The 18,397-nt window shown below is 34.6% G+C and overlaps 2 protein-coding genes across 2 annotated transcripts; both read right to left on the bottom strand.

The window, feature by feature from the left end:
- Positions 1–930: 930 nt before the first annotated feature.
- On the bottom strand, positions 931–12,405 carry LOC101736408 (branched-chain-amino-acid aminotransferase, cytosolic). Its single transcript, XM_004927854.5, has 8 exons — positions 11,345–12,405; positions 9,939–10,106; positions 7,981–8,190; positions 6,931–7,161; positions 4,206–4,389; positions 2,678–2,800; positions 2,235–2,389; positions 931–2,110 (listed from the first exon to the last, which is right to left on the bottom strand). The coding sequence occupies exons 1-8, from the start codon at positions 11,363–11,365 to the stop codon at positions 1,922–1,924; spliced, it is 1,281 nt and encodes a 426-aa protein (XP_004927911.1). The 5' UTR covers positions 11,366–12,405; the 3' UTR covers positions 931–1,921.
- A 149-nt stretch (positions 12,406–12,554) lies between these two features.
- On the bottom strand, positions 12,555–18,198 carry LOC101736533 (succinate dehydrogenase assembly factor 2-B, mitochondrial). Its single transcript, XM_004927855.5, has 3 exons — positions 18,002–18,198; positions 17,744–17,877; positions 12,555–12,955 (listed from the first exon to the last, which is right to left on the bottom strand). The coding sequence occupies exons 1-3, from the start codon at positions 18,041–18,043 to the stop codon at positions 12,685–12,687; spliced, it is 447 nt and encodes a 148-aa protein (XP_004927912.1). The 5' UTR covers positions 18,044–18,198; the 3' UTR covers positions 12,555–12,684.
- Between the last annotated feature and the right edge of the window lie 199 nt (positions 18,199–18,397).

Raw genomic sequence — 18,397 nt, forward strand, 5'->3', positions numbered from 1 at the left:
TGAATTCCATTGATAAGAGAATTAGTGCAGGATAATGGTTTGCACTGTTTAAGCTGGGTTTTGGCGGAGAGTTTTGTAAGCGCGCTAGGGAAGGTTACGCCCTGTATTATGTCTTCAAACAGTCATGCGTTCCGGTTTGTAGAGGGAGATGACTTTTATACAATACAATTGAGTGCTCGATATCATGTCTCAAGGTAGGTGACGTTATTCGCGTATCGACATGATGTGAGGTGGGCCGTGTGTCGTATACCTTAAGAGCTATTAAATAGCAACCGGTGGTAGATTCTGCGATGCACGGCTCTTTCTAGGGTTCGTGTTAGTAACGTCGTCAAGTTTGAGCCCCGTGAGCTCACCTACAAGCTCGGCGAATCTAGAATAACCCCTCGAGGTTATTAGAATAAGTAGGAAAAAAAAGAATAGCATTTCATTAACATTGAATCCGACGTGTGACCTAAACGACCAATATCGGCGTAATTTATTTAAAACTGTTGAGTTTGATATAGTGTAGTAACATGCTTTTGTGTCCACGACGATTCCTACTGCGATAACACGAAAAAAAAATGAAAGCAAAATCAACGCGATGCGAAATTATGTTTTCCTAAACGGTGAAGGTAACAATTAAAAATCAAATGACACGTGGCGTTCTTTGGTCTTTTAGTTTTGTACCAGTACATTGCCGCCTTAAGAAATAAAAAATTACTAAAAAAAAAAGAGGAAGTACTACTACAAAAATTGCAAGACTCCTAAAATTAATTAACGTTTTAAGGCGATTTATTGCGGTTATGGCTTTTCTGGGGCCCCTCACGCTTTGGACTGCAAATAAGTAACTACGTTGAATTGTATTCCTTTCATATGATAATCTAATCGGGTCAAACTCGGAACATTAAAGCGTGCGCAATACAAAAGGCTCGATGACGTAAAACAACAGAGGAATGTACAAACATTGTATTCATAAATAACATATCGTCGTAATATAAAAGATTCTTAACTTAGACTAGAAACAAACACACTAATATTAAGCAGGAACTTGTACTCTCTGAGTCAATAACATCATCATAAATATATTACATATTTATACGTGTAAATAAATTGATATTAAGTATATTTTTTTTTACTTATTAATATAATGTTGTGTACTATTAATTGTTTTGTACAATTTGTACAATTTGTACAATTTGCCGTTAACGTAGGTAAAATAATTATGTATATTTTACAGAAATGAATTTCGACTATAAGCAATACCAATATGCAGTGCAAGATATTGATTGTAGTTGCTATAAATTTACACATTAGGTATATAGATGCGACATTAAAATCGATAGAAATAATTAGCATTAGATTATGTGAATATTGACATGCAATTCAAAGGTCAAGTTCGTACTTAATATTTAATTACACATTAATATCACATTGTCCATTTAATTTTGTTTACACGAAGATACGAACGTTAAAATATAAATTCACAGGTCAACAGTAGTGAGTTCTTAAGTTTGTCACATTCACAATAGAATAATTTCAGCTAACGAATTCGAAACACTTAACTTTACTTTTAATCGCTGTCTGCTCAGATAGGTAAACAAATTACATGAAGTTCCACATTTAAATCCCTTTAACCGATTAAACAAAATATATACAACGGAAGCGAGCACAAAAAGTATCAAAACACGTTTATTTTGCGCCGTTGTGGGTGATCAAGAGAATAAATAAACTACAGTGATATCGCTAAAGATAACTTCACAACGAGGCGTATTTTCACTGACAAGTAATGCGTAGCATTGAAATGGCACAGTGTCACTTCCTCGCTCGTTCCGCGTTCCGCATATCGTGAACTCATCATAGAGACGTTACAGTTAACACATCGACAAGTGTCCCATCACTAGGCCGGCGGCGGCGATGGTGTCCAGCACCGCCCCGGCGCGCACTACGATATGACCTTAGCGTACGGGTGCTCCACGTGTCCGTATTGGATCGCGAGCAGCGTGTCCTTCACTCGTTGGAACACGGGGTTCGACTGTTTCATCGTGGGAATTTCAATGTTTTGTTCGAGGAAGCCGACCCTGCTAATCGGGCTGATGATGACGGCTGTACCCGCGCCGAACATTTCTAGCAACTGAAACGAGCAACGCGTTCTGTTATTGTGCGCCCCTGGTCTCCCACCCTGGACATTAGATGATGAGAGCTTATACGTTATCGATAGTTTACGTCGTGTAAACAGCTAGTGTACTCAAACTCACCCTTCCTTGTTGGTTGAGTTGTATGACGCGATCCATTGTGATGACTTCCTCTCTGACGACGATATCCTCCCACTGGCTCGCCAGCTCGATGATGGAGCGACGCGTCACTCCGGGCAATATCAAACCGTTCAGTGGCGGCGTACTCAATTGTTTATCTAGGAAAGAACATAATAATACTGTTTTGAAATCATCGATATTGTTAGAAAAATTGTTTAAATGATGTTACTGACCCTAATTGTTACTTCATGTATAATTCAAGAATTTACCGGTCAAAGGGTCAGAACGACGACATCCGAAGAGATAACGTCTCCGTCACTTACACGGATATCCAATTAATTCTTACAACATTTAAAATATCACAAAATATATATTTATTTATTTACAAGTCTCCTTTGTTGCATGTAATGTAGTGTAATTCATCAAATCGTTATCTGCATGCTCACCTCCTTGATCGTTGATGTGCACCATAAAAATATTCATGGCGCCGACCTCTGTTAATTGGTGATCTGGACCAAAGAGCCATAGCACTTGATGGTGCCCCAATTTTGCAGCTCGCGCTGTCGCCTCTGAAAGTGTAATCGTTTGAATAAAATTACTTTAAAATAAAACGATAATACGTCTGATTTTGTTGTATCTCATTTTGATAATTGTGTACGTGACTAAACAAAAACTTACTTTTTTTTTTATATCACCGCCCTTGATAATGAATGTGCTTATAGGTACTCTTAAATAACAAAGGAACGATGAGAATTTACTTAGATACGAACATGATATGTCAGTATTGGGTCAATTTAAATTTATAGTAATGATTTACGATTATCGTTCAAAAACACATTATACGACTACTTGTAGTGACAGGCTTAAATCATTTTAATCATTTGTTTCGACGAGAAAGCGAACCATACATATGAAAATAAATGAAGCCATTAAGGATATTATAATATAAAATTTGTTCTAAAGTCCTAAAATTGTCGTCGATTTCGTCAATTCTACAGCCCGCTTTGGAACATGATCTCCAAGCTTCAATTTATAATAACTGGATTAAGGTGTCTATTCGAATCAGAACGAATGATTGCCTCACAGCAGAAACAATGTCGATGATCATTTGAGAGAACGTGAGAACATTATATTCACTTAGTGGGGTCCTACGACTATCGTCTAGATCCACGCCGCAAGTGCCCCACTCCATTTTGAGTACTCTTTAGGACTACATAGACTAACTAATGGATCTCTTCAATTTCGATACGGTAACGTGAAGAAACAATGTGTATAGTAGAAGAAATCATGTATATAGTATAGTGATTATACTGGTGGTAGAACCTCTAGTGAGTTCGCGCGGGTACGTACCACCACTCTGCCTATTTCTGCCGTGAAGCAGTAATGCGTTTCGGTTTGAAGGGTGGGGCAGCCGTTGTAACTATACTTGGGACTTTAGAACTTATATCTCAAGGTGGGTGGCGCATTTACGTCGTAGATGTCTATGAGCTCCAGTAACCACTTAACACCAGGTGGGCCGTGAGCTCGTCCACCCATCTAAGCAATAAAAAAAGTCTTCTCAATTGCTTGGTAAGTGTCTGAAACCCATAAGAGACCACTTTTCAGTACAACAATACTATCGTCATTACAGGTTTCAAACATTTTTAGCAAATTTGCGTCTCTAGACACCGAAGAGTGTTTGATTATGTAATTTTTATTTCGATAATACAATGCTGGGTAAATTAAAAACATTTAATTTAGTTTGCTTTAAAATTCCAAGTAATACATAATAACCACATTTAAAAGCTATTTTGTAGATAAAAAAAACAAAAATGACGCTCTTTTCGTACGATTGAGCTATTAAGATTCTTTGATTATATAAGCGTTTTAATTAGTTGCGTAGATTTCTCGATGTGCTGATAATAAAATTCATATCTTGATTTATGAATTCAGATAATAACTAATGGACAAAACACGTGAAATCGGTTAACTCACCTATAGTGGGTCCGTAATTAGAGCCGACCTTTCTGTTTCCAACTCCTCCAGGGAAGGCGCGTACGACATTGGGATCAGCGAATATTGAGACCGCTCCATCACTGCTCGCCTTGTAGTACGCGCTCACTGGACTCAGGATTACAAACAGCAATGCCGACTCCGGCGCCATTATTCCGAAAGTGGGCTACACGTCAACACAAAAACACGTCAATACAAAATTCATACATTCACTACACCAACGGTCGGGGAAACCGGGGTAAATTACCCCAAATGGGGTAAAATGAAACTTTTGAAACTTTTGTGAGTAAAAAGTATATATTGAAGTGAAACTTCTTTAGAATCGTTAAATTTTTAGTTATTGTTTTCTTTTCAAAATTATCATGGGGGCTATAATATGAAAGATGCTAAAAAGAAGCGATTTCGTTTTTTTTTTTTGTTCTTCGCCATGGTGTAATTTCAAATTACACAAAAATATTTTGGGGTAATAATTAAAAAAGTTCCCCGACCGCTGCACTACACGAACGGGAAATTGTCAAATTTGTCGAAGTCTAAATGTAACATCATTTTTATTACGGTCGGTATATATTTGTACCTGAAAACTTTCTTGTCTTTATTAAAATGTGAAAATGGAACATGTCAAATATAGCGAAAAAAATTTATATGACGCAATTTAATATTTAAAATGAAATGAAGAAACTCTCCGCCACCCAACAAATCGACGGAGATATTAATCTGCATTTGAAAAAGTGTGAATGTTTTGCAATCTTATTTTTGCACTTTAATCAATTTGCTATACTTCCGAGACCAATTTAGACAGAATAATAATTTAAGACAATTGTAATTGCGAGAAGCCATGACGGAATTTCAAGGCTATTGTTTAGTGTAAAATCGTACACGATGAAAATAATAGGAATTAGTTCTTATCGCACGCATATTGCGATAACATTAGAATCATACACGCATTTAATAACGCGAATTTTTTAAAGAATTTTTATTATTACCATTTTACGATTACTTACTACAAAAATTTTACTGCGACTTTAAAATCTAGCTATTTAGTTTAATCTCAGTTACGCTGTGATAAATCAGCAAATATTCTCTGAAGTGTAAACCACTTATGAAGTTAATGTTTTGATTTTCAGTTGAGGTTTTCATTTTTAGACAATGCTCTACATTGTGATTAGGTATATAAAATTAAGAAACCAACTACATATTATTTTAAACAAGTTCCTAAATAAGTTTTGAGTTTAGTAAAACGTTATCAATACACTCTACTTAAGTATGCAATACCTATTTTATAGAAACTGTGCATTTGCACATTACAATACTTTACAGTTGAACCAAATTGGATACGGTTTTCAGTGATTGAGATAAGCTCAAGCTTATAAAATACTATTTTACACGACATTGGAATAACATGATGTAGGGTATATTATCGAACTACACCAGAAAATTTAATTTTTTTTTATTGCCCTTGTAGGCAGACGAGCATACGGCCCACCTGTGAGTGGTTACCGTCACCCATGGACTTCAGTAATGCCAGGGGCATAGCCAAGCCGCTGCCTACCGCAAAACAGCCTTCATAAAACAAATATTTCACTAAGCCTTGAGAAAGCGAATATTATTATAAATATATTTAGTTGTTTGCTGTTAGACCAGAGTATGTTACAGTCGAGAGAGATTTGACATAAATCGAAGCCGTTCAATTGATTTTAAACAGGCATCACAGGCGACCTTGTACCTACATTCGGTGCCACTTCACACTTCGATTAACAAGATGGTGGTCCTAAAGTAGTACAAATGACCCGCCCCGCAGCTACACACACAACTTTTAAATTAACATTCGAATAAAATAAAAGTTTTTTACATTTGTTCGCGAAATTACCATATAATACCTAGTCATGATGGGTAAAAATGTCTGTGTTGTCAACGTACAAAAATCAGCATAATAATATGCTTTGTATGGACCCATGTTTAAAGACACGTGAATTCATTTTTAAGGAAAATGTAATACCACAATGAGTTTTAAAATTAATAAACTTACAATCTTTCAGTGGTTTTTTTTACATAAAACCTACTTTGTGCTAATAACTTTATGCTGTTATATGTTATTTCAATGATGAACTAATTTATTGAAATAGTCTTATTCAAATTTCTGGTTGTAACAGCTATTTCACAAATGTTTTCGAAATTATCTTACTATCAATTAATTTATTTGATTTGGACCTAATAATTGCGTGCTTTCAGCCTATGTAACCTATTATCTCGGAAGGTATTTTCAGTATTTGTCGATAAGCCTACCTTAGCAATTAGTATAATATCATCAATAGCAGCGACACGCTTGGCTTTTCATATTAGGAAATTTATTATAATGTCGAAAAAAAATCACACAATAACACGTTTCACTTCACGAATAATTACGCCACACGAGATACTGCACTTCTATATGTAAATAAAATATGTACTCGTTAATTTTATTATCAAACAACTTTATATTTAAGGTGAACGGGTCATGAAGGAGAATTAAATAAAGAATTTAATTGTTAAAAGAAATTTCTTTTTTATAACACTATACTGGAATTACTTTATTTCTCCTTTAGCATTGCGTTTTTTATCAACAGGGCGGAGGTCACCTTGTCATTCGAATAGCAAACATAAATAAGTAATAAATATTGTTAATTAAAGATTAAAAGAGTTAAATGCACAATTAAGTTAACGTTCGTACCTCGATCCCTATTAACGTTGGTCGGATATAAAGGGTCGACGTTTCTGAATGCGGAACCCATTCCTGGTCAATTTGTACTAATCGTTTTATGCATTGAACGAGCTCTTCTCCGTCGAACATTGGCAAGCCGGACCTCTGGGCTGCGAGGTTCATCCTTTCCATGTTAAGTTCCGGCCTGAACAATCGTATTTTATCATCAACACCTCGGTACGCTTTCAATCCTTCAAATAACTGCAAACGAAACATAAAATAATTGTTTTGAATTAATTGAATCTCTACTATCGTTCGTCATAGTTCATATTTTCGGATCACTCAATGTTTAATTTACGAACAAACGTCATTCAAAACTATAATACACATTTACATTTATATTTACATAATTTTGCATTGATAACGGTCGTAAGCAATGACAGTGGTAACAATAATATAATGAAATAAGTATGATTATTCCAGAACAGTTGAAAATAAGCTGATATCGGGTTATTTTCGGCACCTGAAATGCATCGGCATTCAAGCTCGTAAACCATAGAAACATAATGGAGTTTTAGGCCGTATTTTGCCCATTTCTGCCGCGAAACGTTGCAGTTTAAGGGTTGTTATACTATGAAATTGAGACTTCTACCTCGTATCGTGTCTTGGTATGTGTTATGATTCAGCAAGCATTAAACACCGAGTGAGCCGTGGGCTCGATCACTCATATCTTCTTCTTCTATATATATAAAAATGAATTGCTGTTCGTTAGTCTCGCTAAAACTCGAGAGCGGCTGAACCGATTTGGCTCATTTTGGTCTTGAATTATTTGTGGAAGTCCAGAGAAGGTTTAAAAGGTAGATGAATATGAAAATGCTCGGAATTAAATAAAAATAACAATTTTGTTTTTCCTTTAATGTTTCCCCCGTCGGACGGATTCTTTTTGTTCGTTTTAAGTTTATTTTATACAAAAGTTTAGGTCTTTTATTTATCGATTGAGGCACTGAGAAGTCTGCCGGGTCCACTAGTACGCAATAAATAAAAATATTGATAGATATTAGTATCGTATTTTCGACTTACTTGTATGGCGTAATGAAGTGCCTTCGCGGCGGGATGTATATTTAAGTTCTCGAATGGCATGATCTCCGGTTTTTGCCATCCCCCGAGTTCCTTGTGATAATAAATTTTGAGCATATGATCGGTGAAATACTTTCCGAAACCTAGTTCCTTAGCTTCGGGTTTCGGGGTGAGCTGATACGGCGCCGCGAGTCGTACTTGCAAGTCTTCGTACTGCAGATAAACACGGCTAAAGTTATTCTCATTAGATATTGAAGTACTGTATATCAACGCTACTCGCGCGAGTTCGTGCCAGTCCAAACTTTGAGAATGCCATAGTATATTGCTAAATATGTTCAAAGTGCCCAGCTACTGAAGTCATCGTGGCCTAAGGGATAAGACATCCGGTGCATTCGTGTTGAGCGATGCACTGGTTTTCGAATCCCAGGCGGGTACAAATTTTCCTAATGAAATACGTACTCAACAAATGTTCACGATTGACTTCCACGGTGAAGGAATGACATCGTGTAATAAAAATGAAATCCGCAAAATTATAATTTGCGTAATTACTGGTTGTAGGACCTCTTGTGAGTCCGCGCGGGTAGTTACCACCGCCCTGCCTATTTCTGCCGTGAAGCAGTAATGCGTTTCGGTTTGAAGGATGGGCAACCGTTGTAACTATACTTGAGACCTTAGAACTTATATCTCAAGGTGGGTGGCGCATTTACGTCGTAGATGTCTAAGGGGTTCAGTAACCACTTAACACCAGGTGGGCTGTGAGCTCGTCCACACATTTAGCAACAAAAAATAAAAAAAGGTACAGCTGTTAGCAGTGCATTTACACTGTCCACATCATGGGACGAAAATTGTATTTTTCACGGGTTTTTTTATTACACGCCCCACCTATAGTGAAAACCCCACCGTGAGGTTGTAGTCTCAGTTGTATTGTGTTAAGGTTTGTCGAAGCCTTCAAACCGTGGAACGCGTCATATGGCCGCGTCAGAAGTATTCAGAATGTTGGTAAGTAAATATGTACTACCATTGCGGACTCGCAAAACGTCTATTAAGCAAAAATACGTAAATGCCCAACTGCTTGCGTAGCTTCGGCTAAATATCATCACGTCAGAGTAATAAAACACCGATAGTGCGTTCTCTACTCACGTGCACTCGGGCGTGTTATATGTTTACGAACAAGTCGCATTAAATATGCTTTTCAACTGATAAGTAGTACTAGCTTAGAAGCAAATGAATGTTCATCACACGAAAGACGTAAACATGATAAAAGTTCAAAACACGTTTGCGCGTATATTTTGATTAAAAACACGCTCGTTTCAATATATACTTTTGATACAGGGTGGACATTTGCCACTTGGGTTTATCTAGTTTAAATATCTATATAAAGGTCTTGCCATAGATTTTGAAAACATACTAAAAATTTTTAGAACCAAGGTTTTTTTCCAAGGTGGGTGGCGCATTTACGTTGTGTATGTCTATGGGCTCCAGTAACCACTTAACACCAGGTGGGCTGTGAGCTCGTCCACACATCTAAGCAATAAAAAAAAATAAAAAAACAGAATATACCTTCATAATGGAAAACCCGTTTCGAAATTGAAAGTGAATCATTGAATGACTAGAAATATATCGAAAATTTTAAGTCCGGTAGTCTCCTAAGTCCCTTGTCATATAGCTGTAAGGACTAAAGTGGCTACCTTTGTTGACTCTTCTCACCGGAATGTCGTATTGTAGTGTAGTGTTTTACTGAATTACTCGAGTTATTTTCTATGTACCATTAGAAGCGAGTGCCTCATCCTATATATCAATTAATTTCGATGCAAGTGGGAATTAACGCGATTTGCGATAGCGTGAAATCACAGAGAACAATCAAAAAATGTATTGCGATAGCCTTTACATGTCGTCAGAAGAGATAAGGCTGAGATAGCATAGTTGACACATTAAGTTGTTTTCAACGAGTTGTTATTTACCTTGAAGGAGATTTCAGGTGTAATTTGTGGGTGTGGCTTTTGCGTGGGCGATGGTGCCACGTGGTCCGCCTGCACTGAGTCTTCTAGCTCTTTGTACCGCAGCGAAGAGCTACACCATCGAATAGTCTGCAGCTTGTGTTGGTTCTCGAATATCCATTTCACCAAGACCTTAAATGCATTCTTTTATACTTTATATGCTAAAAAATATCTTGAAAACACTATGTAAAGCTCGTCAACAGCTAAAATACAAAAAAAAACAAAGAAGAATCTTGATTGACAAACAGATGAGAAAGTAGGACTCGACTGGTTTGTCTTTGTCTATGTATTTTACATATAAACATTTTCAGTCCGAGCGGCTATTATCCCCTTCAGCTCTATTCGGGGACGAGACAAAAAGGGAAATTAATATTTAAAACCCACCCTCCCACTTTTCCTTCTGGTTATTGTCAGTTACTCTCAACACTTCCTAGGTTACTCTTTGCGTGCCAACCACATTCCATAAAGTCAATTAGTTATTTAAAATAGGGCCTATCAAATCTTTTATTCAATATTATTTAAATGAATCTCCTTAGTCTCGTACTTGTGACGATATCAGTAAATATTGCATTAACATTCAATTCTTATGAACGTTTAAATTTTCGTAAGTTTGATGATCGAGAAATTTCTTTAAAATCGAAATTTTGCACCGAACATACCAACGGTTTATCCGTTAGTGGTTAATAAAACGTGTTGGTAATGATGGTTGTACGGCATTGGTATCCGATTAGTAATTAGTGGCAGGACATCTTGTAAGCCCGTGAGGGTTTGTACCAAGTTCTAGCCTATTTCTACAGCCATGCCATCATGTGTCCGAGGTTAGCCGTCCGTCGATCCATTTAACATTGCAATATAACCTAGCCGTTAATATCTAAGGTGGACGTTTAACGTCAAGTGAGACGTAATTCCAGCTGCCTACGTAGCCTTATTTTTTTTTAAGGGCAATTAAATGACATGACTTGTTCAGTAGCCTGATAAGTTTAACGATTAAAATTGCTTACGATTATAATAAACAATAAAATAAAAATAGATTATCTACATTGCTAATTTTGTTGTTAATATTATAATAGTAAATGATATAAAAAAAAAAAAAAACATTCAGAAAATAAAAATCTGCAACCACTGCTTCTTCTGTTTATTTCATATTTTCTTATGATTTCTAAATAGAAATAGTTACAAAGTTATCTTCGTGTGACTTTTCTCAACTACAAAAAAAGTAACTCAATAAGACGTGTAGCTTCTAAATATTTAACTTAAAAAAATTAATACCCATTGTACCACAATTAATTAATCAAATACGATTAATATTCATGTTTAATTTACTCAAAGAATAGATGTTAATAATTGATAATTGGAAGAATAACTCTTACCTGGCTACGTCTAATAGGCATTTTAAAATTCACTAGTATATCTGATTGCACTTAAAAACACTAATTAATCACACTGAGCACTATTATACTTTTTTTATGATTAAATATTTACAGCACTGTTACCATAAACTATTTTCGTAAGTCGCTTGAAGTTAACTGACTTCATTGGATCTAAAGCACAAACATTTAAACAACGAAGAAAGATAAGATTGTGCGCCTGACCTCTTGATGTACCCATTCATAATCAACATAAATTATAAAATTCTATTGATAATACAGTGAAAACATAATCGTAATAAAGTATTTAGCGTTTACAATATTCTTTCGGATTTGTGATTTGAATGCGCAGTTTGACGAATGTACCACTACTTATGGAGCGAGCGTAGTGCGCAAAGCGTTGCCTTTAAATCGTGGGGTCGCTCGTAACGTCTATTGGGTCAGCCTGCTATCCGCCTTCATACACATTTAAATGAATATGTTAATTTCTTTGGCGAATAAAGACTCATTTACGCACGAAAATACACTAACAAAATACAAAAAGAATTCAATTATCTTTAAATTTTGATGGTTAAATTAAAATGTTGTATAAGCGTTCTTCTGTGTGCGTTCTTCTATTCCTATATTTATACTAAAATAAAATAAAAATTATTTATTAGGTACTTTAATAATGTTGTCCACATCAAATTCAAAACCATAGTACCTTATTCAGTTCGATACTGTGTTGTAGTCGTGGACAAATCTTAAATCATAAAACGAATATAGAGATTAATAGAATTTTTGAAATTTTCTTTTGTCGAGTTATAGCCATAAAAATGATGTTATTTCTCTATAATAAATTAAAAAGGGTTTGTCTGTTTGCGGGTTCGAGCACATCAATGAAATTAGTCGTTATGTTTCATCAGTATTTGCGAACCTATTATAAGAAAATCGATGTTTGTTTTACGTCACGCGCAACACAAAAGAACAACTCTTCTGTATAAGCGACGTAGGCTTTATGCGTTTGATGTTAAATATTATATTCATGAAAACAGTACATATTAAAGATCTATTTATATAATTTATATGGACGACAGACTTCTGTGCGTTTGAAATCGTGTTCAAACACTCGTTAAATACATTTTTATATAATTACGTCAATGAGCTGATAACTAAATATTAGCAAGTTTTCAAGCAGATATGTAATTAACCTTCATTATAAGAAATAAAATAATTTTAGCGATAATGTAATTTATATTCAATCCTTTATTTTTTTATTAAATAAAATACTGAACAACAAGCAACTAACGCTATAATAACTAATCAACGAAACAAATTTATTCTTTTAACACTGCATTTTCGTTTTAATGTAGATCGGGTTGTCGGAGTGCAATTTTATCTTCATTTTTAGCATGTTTTTTGAGAAGATTCATAATTTCATTGTCAAATTCTTTAGGAGTTGGCTTCTTTTCAACTATCCAATAGAATATGTCCCAATCGTTGCTGGGTGAGTTTATGAGACGATCGTACATCATAGTCTGTTTTTCATTAAAACCATTCAAATACTTCTTCGCAAAAGTGCTGAGTAGAAGATCGTTTTCTAACATTCCTCTTTTTCGCGATTGGTAATGCAATCTGGAAGCAAAGCATAGAGGATTCAACAAAGTGTAAGAAAGATTTTGACTGCAGTTTCACAGCCCTTGCTGCAACATTAGCTTGTTATAAGCCGCGCCAATAAAGAAACGAATCTAAAATGGCGGCGGCGATCATGCGCTCACACTCTAAGCTATTGCTGTCTTTAGTTGCTTACGGCGCGTCAAATATCAGTTCTGACTTTGTTGTTGAGTTCGAATTTTTTCATTTTCGAGTAGTTTCGAGTTGTGCGACTTAGATGACTGGCAGCAAAAGTGTCTACGCAAGTTGCATCCCAGATGAGACACCTCCCCCTCTGCCAGGGCATAAAGTAAAGTAAAGTACATTCTCATTTGTTTTTTTTTAATATTTTTTTTACAATAAACAACTTTTTCTTTCTTTTTATTTGTTGACCTTACCTTACCTTGTGCAGGTATATAGACGCCATTTTCGATTCGTTTCTGTATTGGCGCGGCTTATATGTACGTTTGTATGTAACTGAATCTTTTGAATGATATTTGCACCGACTTCATAATATCTGACTAACTTGACAATTTGCACATGCATCAAGAACCGATGACAAGATTTTATAACAATTCTCTAATATCCTGTATCAAAAGGACAAAAAAGATGGAATTGATAGTTCGGTTTGATATTTTTTTCAATTATATCTTGCCAACACAAGATGTGCCATACCACACCAAATGTTGTTCTTGACTATATTTAAATAACATTCATGTCTTGTTAGTGAAACTAAACTTAATACAATAAAAAATAACATTGAAATAATATATGAAAACAAAATACGAGGTAAAGTTTTTGCACACTATCTACTACTTTTTTTAGTACATGACTATTGCGTCATCAGTTGTGCGCGCCTAATTCACTGGTAAATGTAATATTTTATTCATTAATTACGCTTTATGTATTCGTATACATTGGCGGAATTCATGCCCTCTACTAGTCAACCAAAGGTAATGCAGAGAACGGTAGGCAGCGGCTTGGCTCTGCCCCTGGCATTGCTGTCCACGGGCGACGGTAATCACTCGCCATTAGGTGGGTGGTATGCTCGGCTACCTACAGAGGCAATAAAATAATAAAAAAGTAATCGAAGGTGCATTGATATATGAATTAAATAAGATACATAAGCATTAAAAATCCATAATTGTAGATATTATATTTTTTGCATATTTTTAATAATATAGCAATACAATATCTTCTCCTTTGCCTCCGCCTTATATAAATAGCATTATATAATATAAACTCGTTACAAGAAATTAGACATGTTATACCTAGCTTAAGTTGTGTCATTTCCAATATTACTGAACATAGACGAGAAATAGGAAGTATGTTAAATGATAAAAATGGATCACCCCACCCATCCATTCGGGCTTTCAATATACCTACATACATTTAAAAAGTTTTTTTTATAATGGCGATGCACATCATGTAAAAATCATGGGGACTAGCATGGTGCACCATGTGGTGGCTATACACAGATTTTTTAATTTTGTTTTATTTCTTATATAGGTGGACGAGCTCACGGCCCACCTGATATTAAGTGGTTACTAGAGCCCATAGACATCTACGACGTAAATGCGCCACCCACCTTGAGATATAAGGACCGTTTATTTTGAAAGTGGTGTAAGTCCATTTTTGAGAAAAATGAGCTATCCCGTAATTCATGCTTAATTTAATGTATTTTCTTTATATATAACTAGTCCGTGCTTAATTTCGCAAAAAAATCCCATGGGTTGTACAACTTAAAATCGGTCGGTAAATGAAATTGCATAATCATCGATTATGAAAGTGGTGTAAGTCCAATTGACAGAGGTAGATGGCATAGCAGATGGATGCCGATCAGTGTTTTGTTATGTGAAGATTGTCCAGTCGGAAAACAGCATTGTAATAATTGACCACAAATTTTTACTCTCGGGGCATTCATACCTTCCGAACGATGCAAATTTTGGCATCATAGAAATGGCATTGAGAAAAATGAATTTTGTGTACACACCACAAGATTACTATAATGTAATAGCGCAATGTACAAAATAGGATAAATTCATTTTATATGAAATAAAACGCATCATGCATATTTTGAAACACTACCACATGCAGAGAATAAGTAAATTCTTGTAATCAGTATCTTGTAATTTAATTGCCGTCTAAAATAAAATTTTATGTGTTGTTTTGCGTATTTGTAAACAAAATTATATTAAAATGAAGTATATTTTAAGCGATATTTGATTTTTCAAAATTGAAATTAACCGATTTTTACAATTGTCTAATTTTGAAAGTGGTGTAAGTCCATTTACAGCACATAAATATGTGTTATCGTAGTCTTATTAGCCAAAAACAAATTTATATAAACAAATTCAATGTTGATAAAACAACAGAAGCAATGCCAGACCTCATAATATGATTTGCCATTAATTTTCTCGAAACAAAAAAATATGGACTTACACCACTTTCAAAATAAACGGTCCATAAGTTCTAAGGTCTCAGTATAGTTACAACGGCTGCCCCACCATTCAAACCGAAACGCATTACTGCTTCATGGCAGAAATAGACAGGGCGGTGGTACCTCAAGAGGTCTTACCAACAGTAATTACGCAAATTATAATTTTGCGGGTTTGATTTTTATTACACGATGTTATTCCTTTACCGTGTAAGTCAATCGTGAACATTTGTTGAGTACGTATTTCATTAGAAAAATCGCCCCGCCTGAGATCGAACACTGATGCATCGTTCAACACGAATGCACCGCACGTCTTATCCTTTTGGCCACGACGACTTCAAAATAAATAGATAAATTATTTAAAAAATAATAATTATATAATAAATAAATAAATTAATTAATTAACAATAAATAGAAAAACGAATTTCAGAGATTCGCCTATATAACCATTAGCGTATGCAAGAAAGCAGACTGCATGAATGCAAAATTAATGCAAGCTATGTGACATACTAATTAACCCACACAAAAGACAAAATTAGTAATTTTTACTAATTGACATTTAAATAAGAGGACTCTTGGTTGTCAATGTTACTGAGTTAAGATCTTACATAAAGCATGATAAATATCTTGGCATGCTCATTAAATAGATGCAGATTAAGCGGAAACAATCACTTAGAACACAATATAATGCACATACGGTGGAATAACATCAGTTATGCAAATTATGTAATTTTTCATGAGAAACGTTGAAAAATTCAACATCTTATTATACAATTCATATATAGTTCTGCTAGGCTATAGAAATAAAATGATAATATTTAAACTACTACTTTAAACTTCATCAGTAAAAGCAAAGATCTCTTTCATCTCACTGATAACTATTAAAAAAATTTATTTTCTCATACTCAGCTCAGTGTTAACAAAAATTGCATAGGTGACTTTATAGCACCGTATGTGCGATATATACAAGGTCAGTATTCTTTAAAAAATTACATGTAATGATTTCAAAGTTATAGGGACAATCCTCTAATATCTCTTTATGAGCATAGTGAAAAATAACAACTTAGCTACCCACAGATCAATGCTCATGGAAGTTTTCAAGAATAACCCCCATTCAGAAGCAGTTAGTGACAGAATAAAAACTTCATATATGATGAGAAATATAAGTTTCATTTAATGATTTTTTTATTATTATTCATCATACCTAATATTACTTATGTATTATTCATGTAATTTATTTTTTGTATTTACATAAAAGTGATGTTTTGTTTTTGTTCAAGATTGTTTCATAAATCACTTAGGCTATTAAAGAATTATTGCTACACCTGATTATTAAATAGCTTTTGATAATATTGCAATAAACACTTGTAAGTTATCATAGAACAACATGGATGTTTATATTATTTTCTAAATCTTTCCCTGAGTGCTACTACTTTCGACTCTGTTTGGAATAATGTACAATTATACTGGGTGTTAGGAGACCGTTTCCGAAAACGAAGACAGACGATAGTACTAATGACACCTTTGATGTAGGACAGAAAAAAATCGATCCTGATTTAAAAAAAACATATTTTTAAAACGTTTTATTAGCATTGTTTACGCTCCATCATGTTAGTACAGCTAAATGAAACGATAGTTTCATAAAAAAATACATTACTAAAAAAACCAGCGATGAAACACAAAATCAAACAGCTGATGCTCGGATCAACGAACGCAAGGGCGCGGCGCGGGCAGACTCGCACGATCGCACAAATACTTATTTACAACATTTGTCTAAATAGCTTCATCATCAAGATGTCATAGTAATATCGTCTGTCTTCGTTTTCGGAAGCAGTCTCCTAACACCCATGATATACAGTGGTACATCGACATACAAGCTTAATTCATTCCGTAACCTTGTCCGTATGTCAAGTGGCTCATATCTCAAAGTAATTTTCCCCACTGAAATTAATTGAAATGCCATTAATCCATATCAGTTCCCAAAAAACCACCTCAGTCGTTTTTGTTAAGTGCTTTTTAATAAGAAAAGTGTGTTTTCAAGAAGAAACTTATTTATAAATAACAAATACATATTCAATAAAAAAATTCAATAAACAAAAGAGTGAAGTGTAGACATTATCTTTTTCAGACCCATGAGATAGATGTTAAATGGTTATTGTTTGAATACAGTTAAGGTTGCATTGAAAAAACTATCATCATCAGAGTACGGTTGTCCACTGCTGGATATGAGTTTCTCCCAATCCACAGCATATAAAAAAGTCATATCTGCTGATTTAGAGCAATAAAACTCAACACAACAACAAATTTACACTATATTAACCATCTTTTGTTACCTTGCTTTACGTTTCTCCAGCGGTTGTTGTTTCTCAACATCATAAAGAGGAATCTCCATGTAGGTTGTATCCATGTTGTTGGTGGTATTACTTGAAAAAGCCACTTTCTGGACATTTTTGAGTGCATTATAAGACTGAAATAGTTTTATTATCGTATAATTCATATCATGAGTGATTTCTAAAAACAAAATCACATTTCTACATGTCTAAGATTTCAGTTCCATTAATTATTTAGTAGCGTAAGTTAAAAGTACTTACAAGGTTAAGGGTTCGAGTATGCAACATTTTTATTAAATTCATATTGTTTTTATCAATTTTAGACAACGATAATCGTTTGAGTAAAATGGTTTCGAAATCAAATCAAATAAATACAAATGATCATTTTTTAATAAAAATCCCCTTCCTCCTTTTTTGACAGAATGACAAGTGACAACTTCATAGAATAATTAGAACATGGATTAAACATAGATTATACACTTAATATATTTGAGATAGATGCGCAACTCTCATTTTTATTTTTGCTTTAGTTAGAGCCCGGGACAGCAGGCGTCGCTGCTGTCGATTATTAGTCTCCCTACCCCCCGCCAGGTGGCTTTTTTAGTAATTTTAATATTTTTTATAATTAACTCTCTTTATGAAAAAATCTTATCGTTT

Source organism: Bombyx mori, chromosome 13, assembly GCF_030269925.1.
Source record: "Bombyx mori chromosome 13, ASM3026992v2".
Taxonomy (NCBI): Eukaryota; Metazoa; Arthropoda; class Insecta; order Lepidoptera; family Bombycidae; genus Bombyx; species Bombyx mori.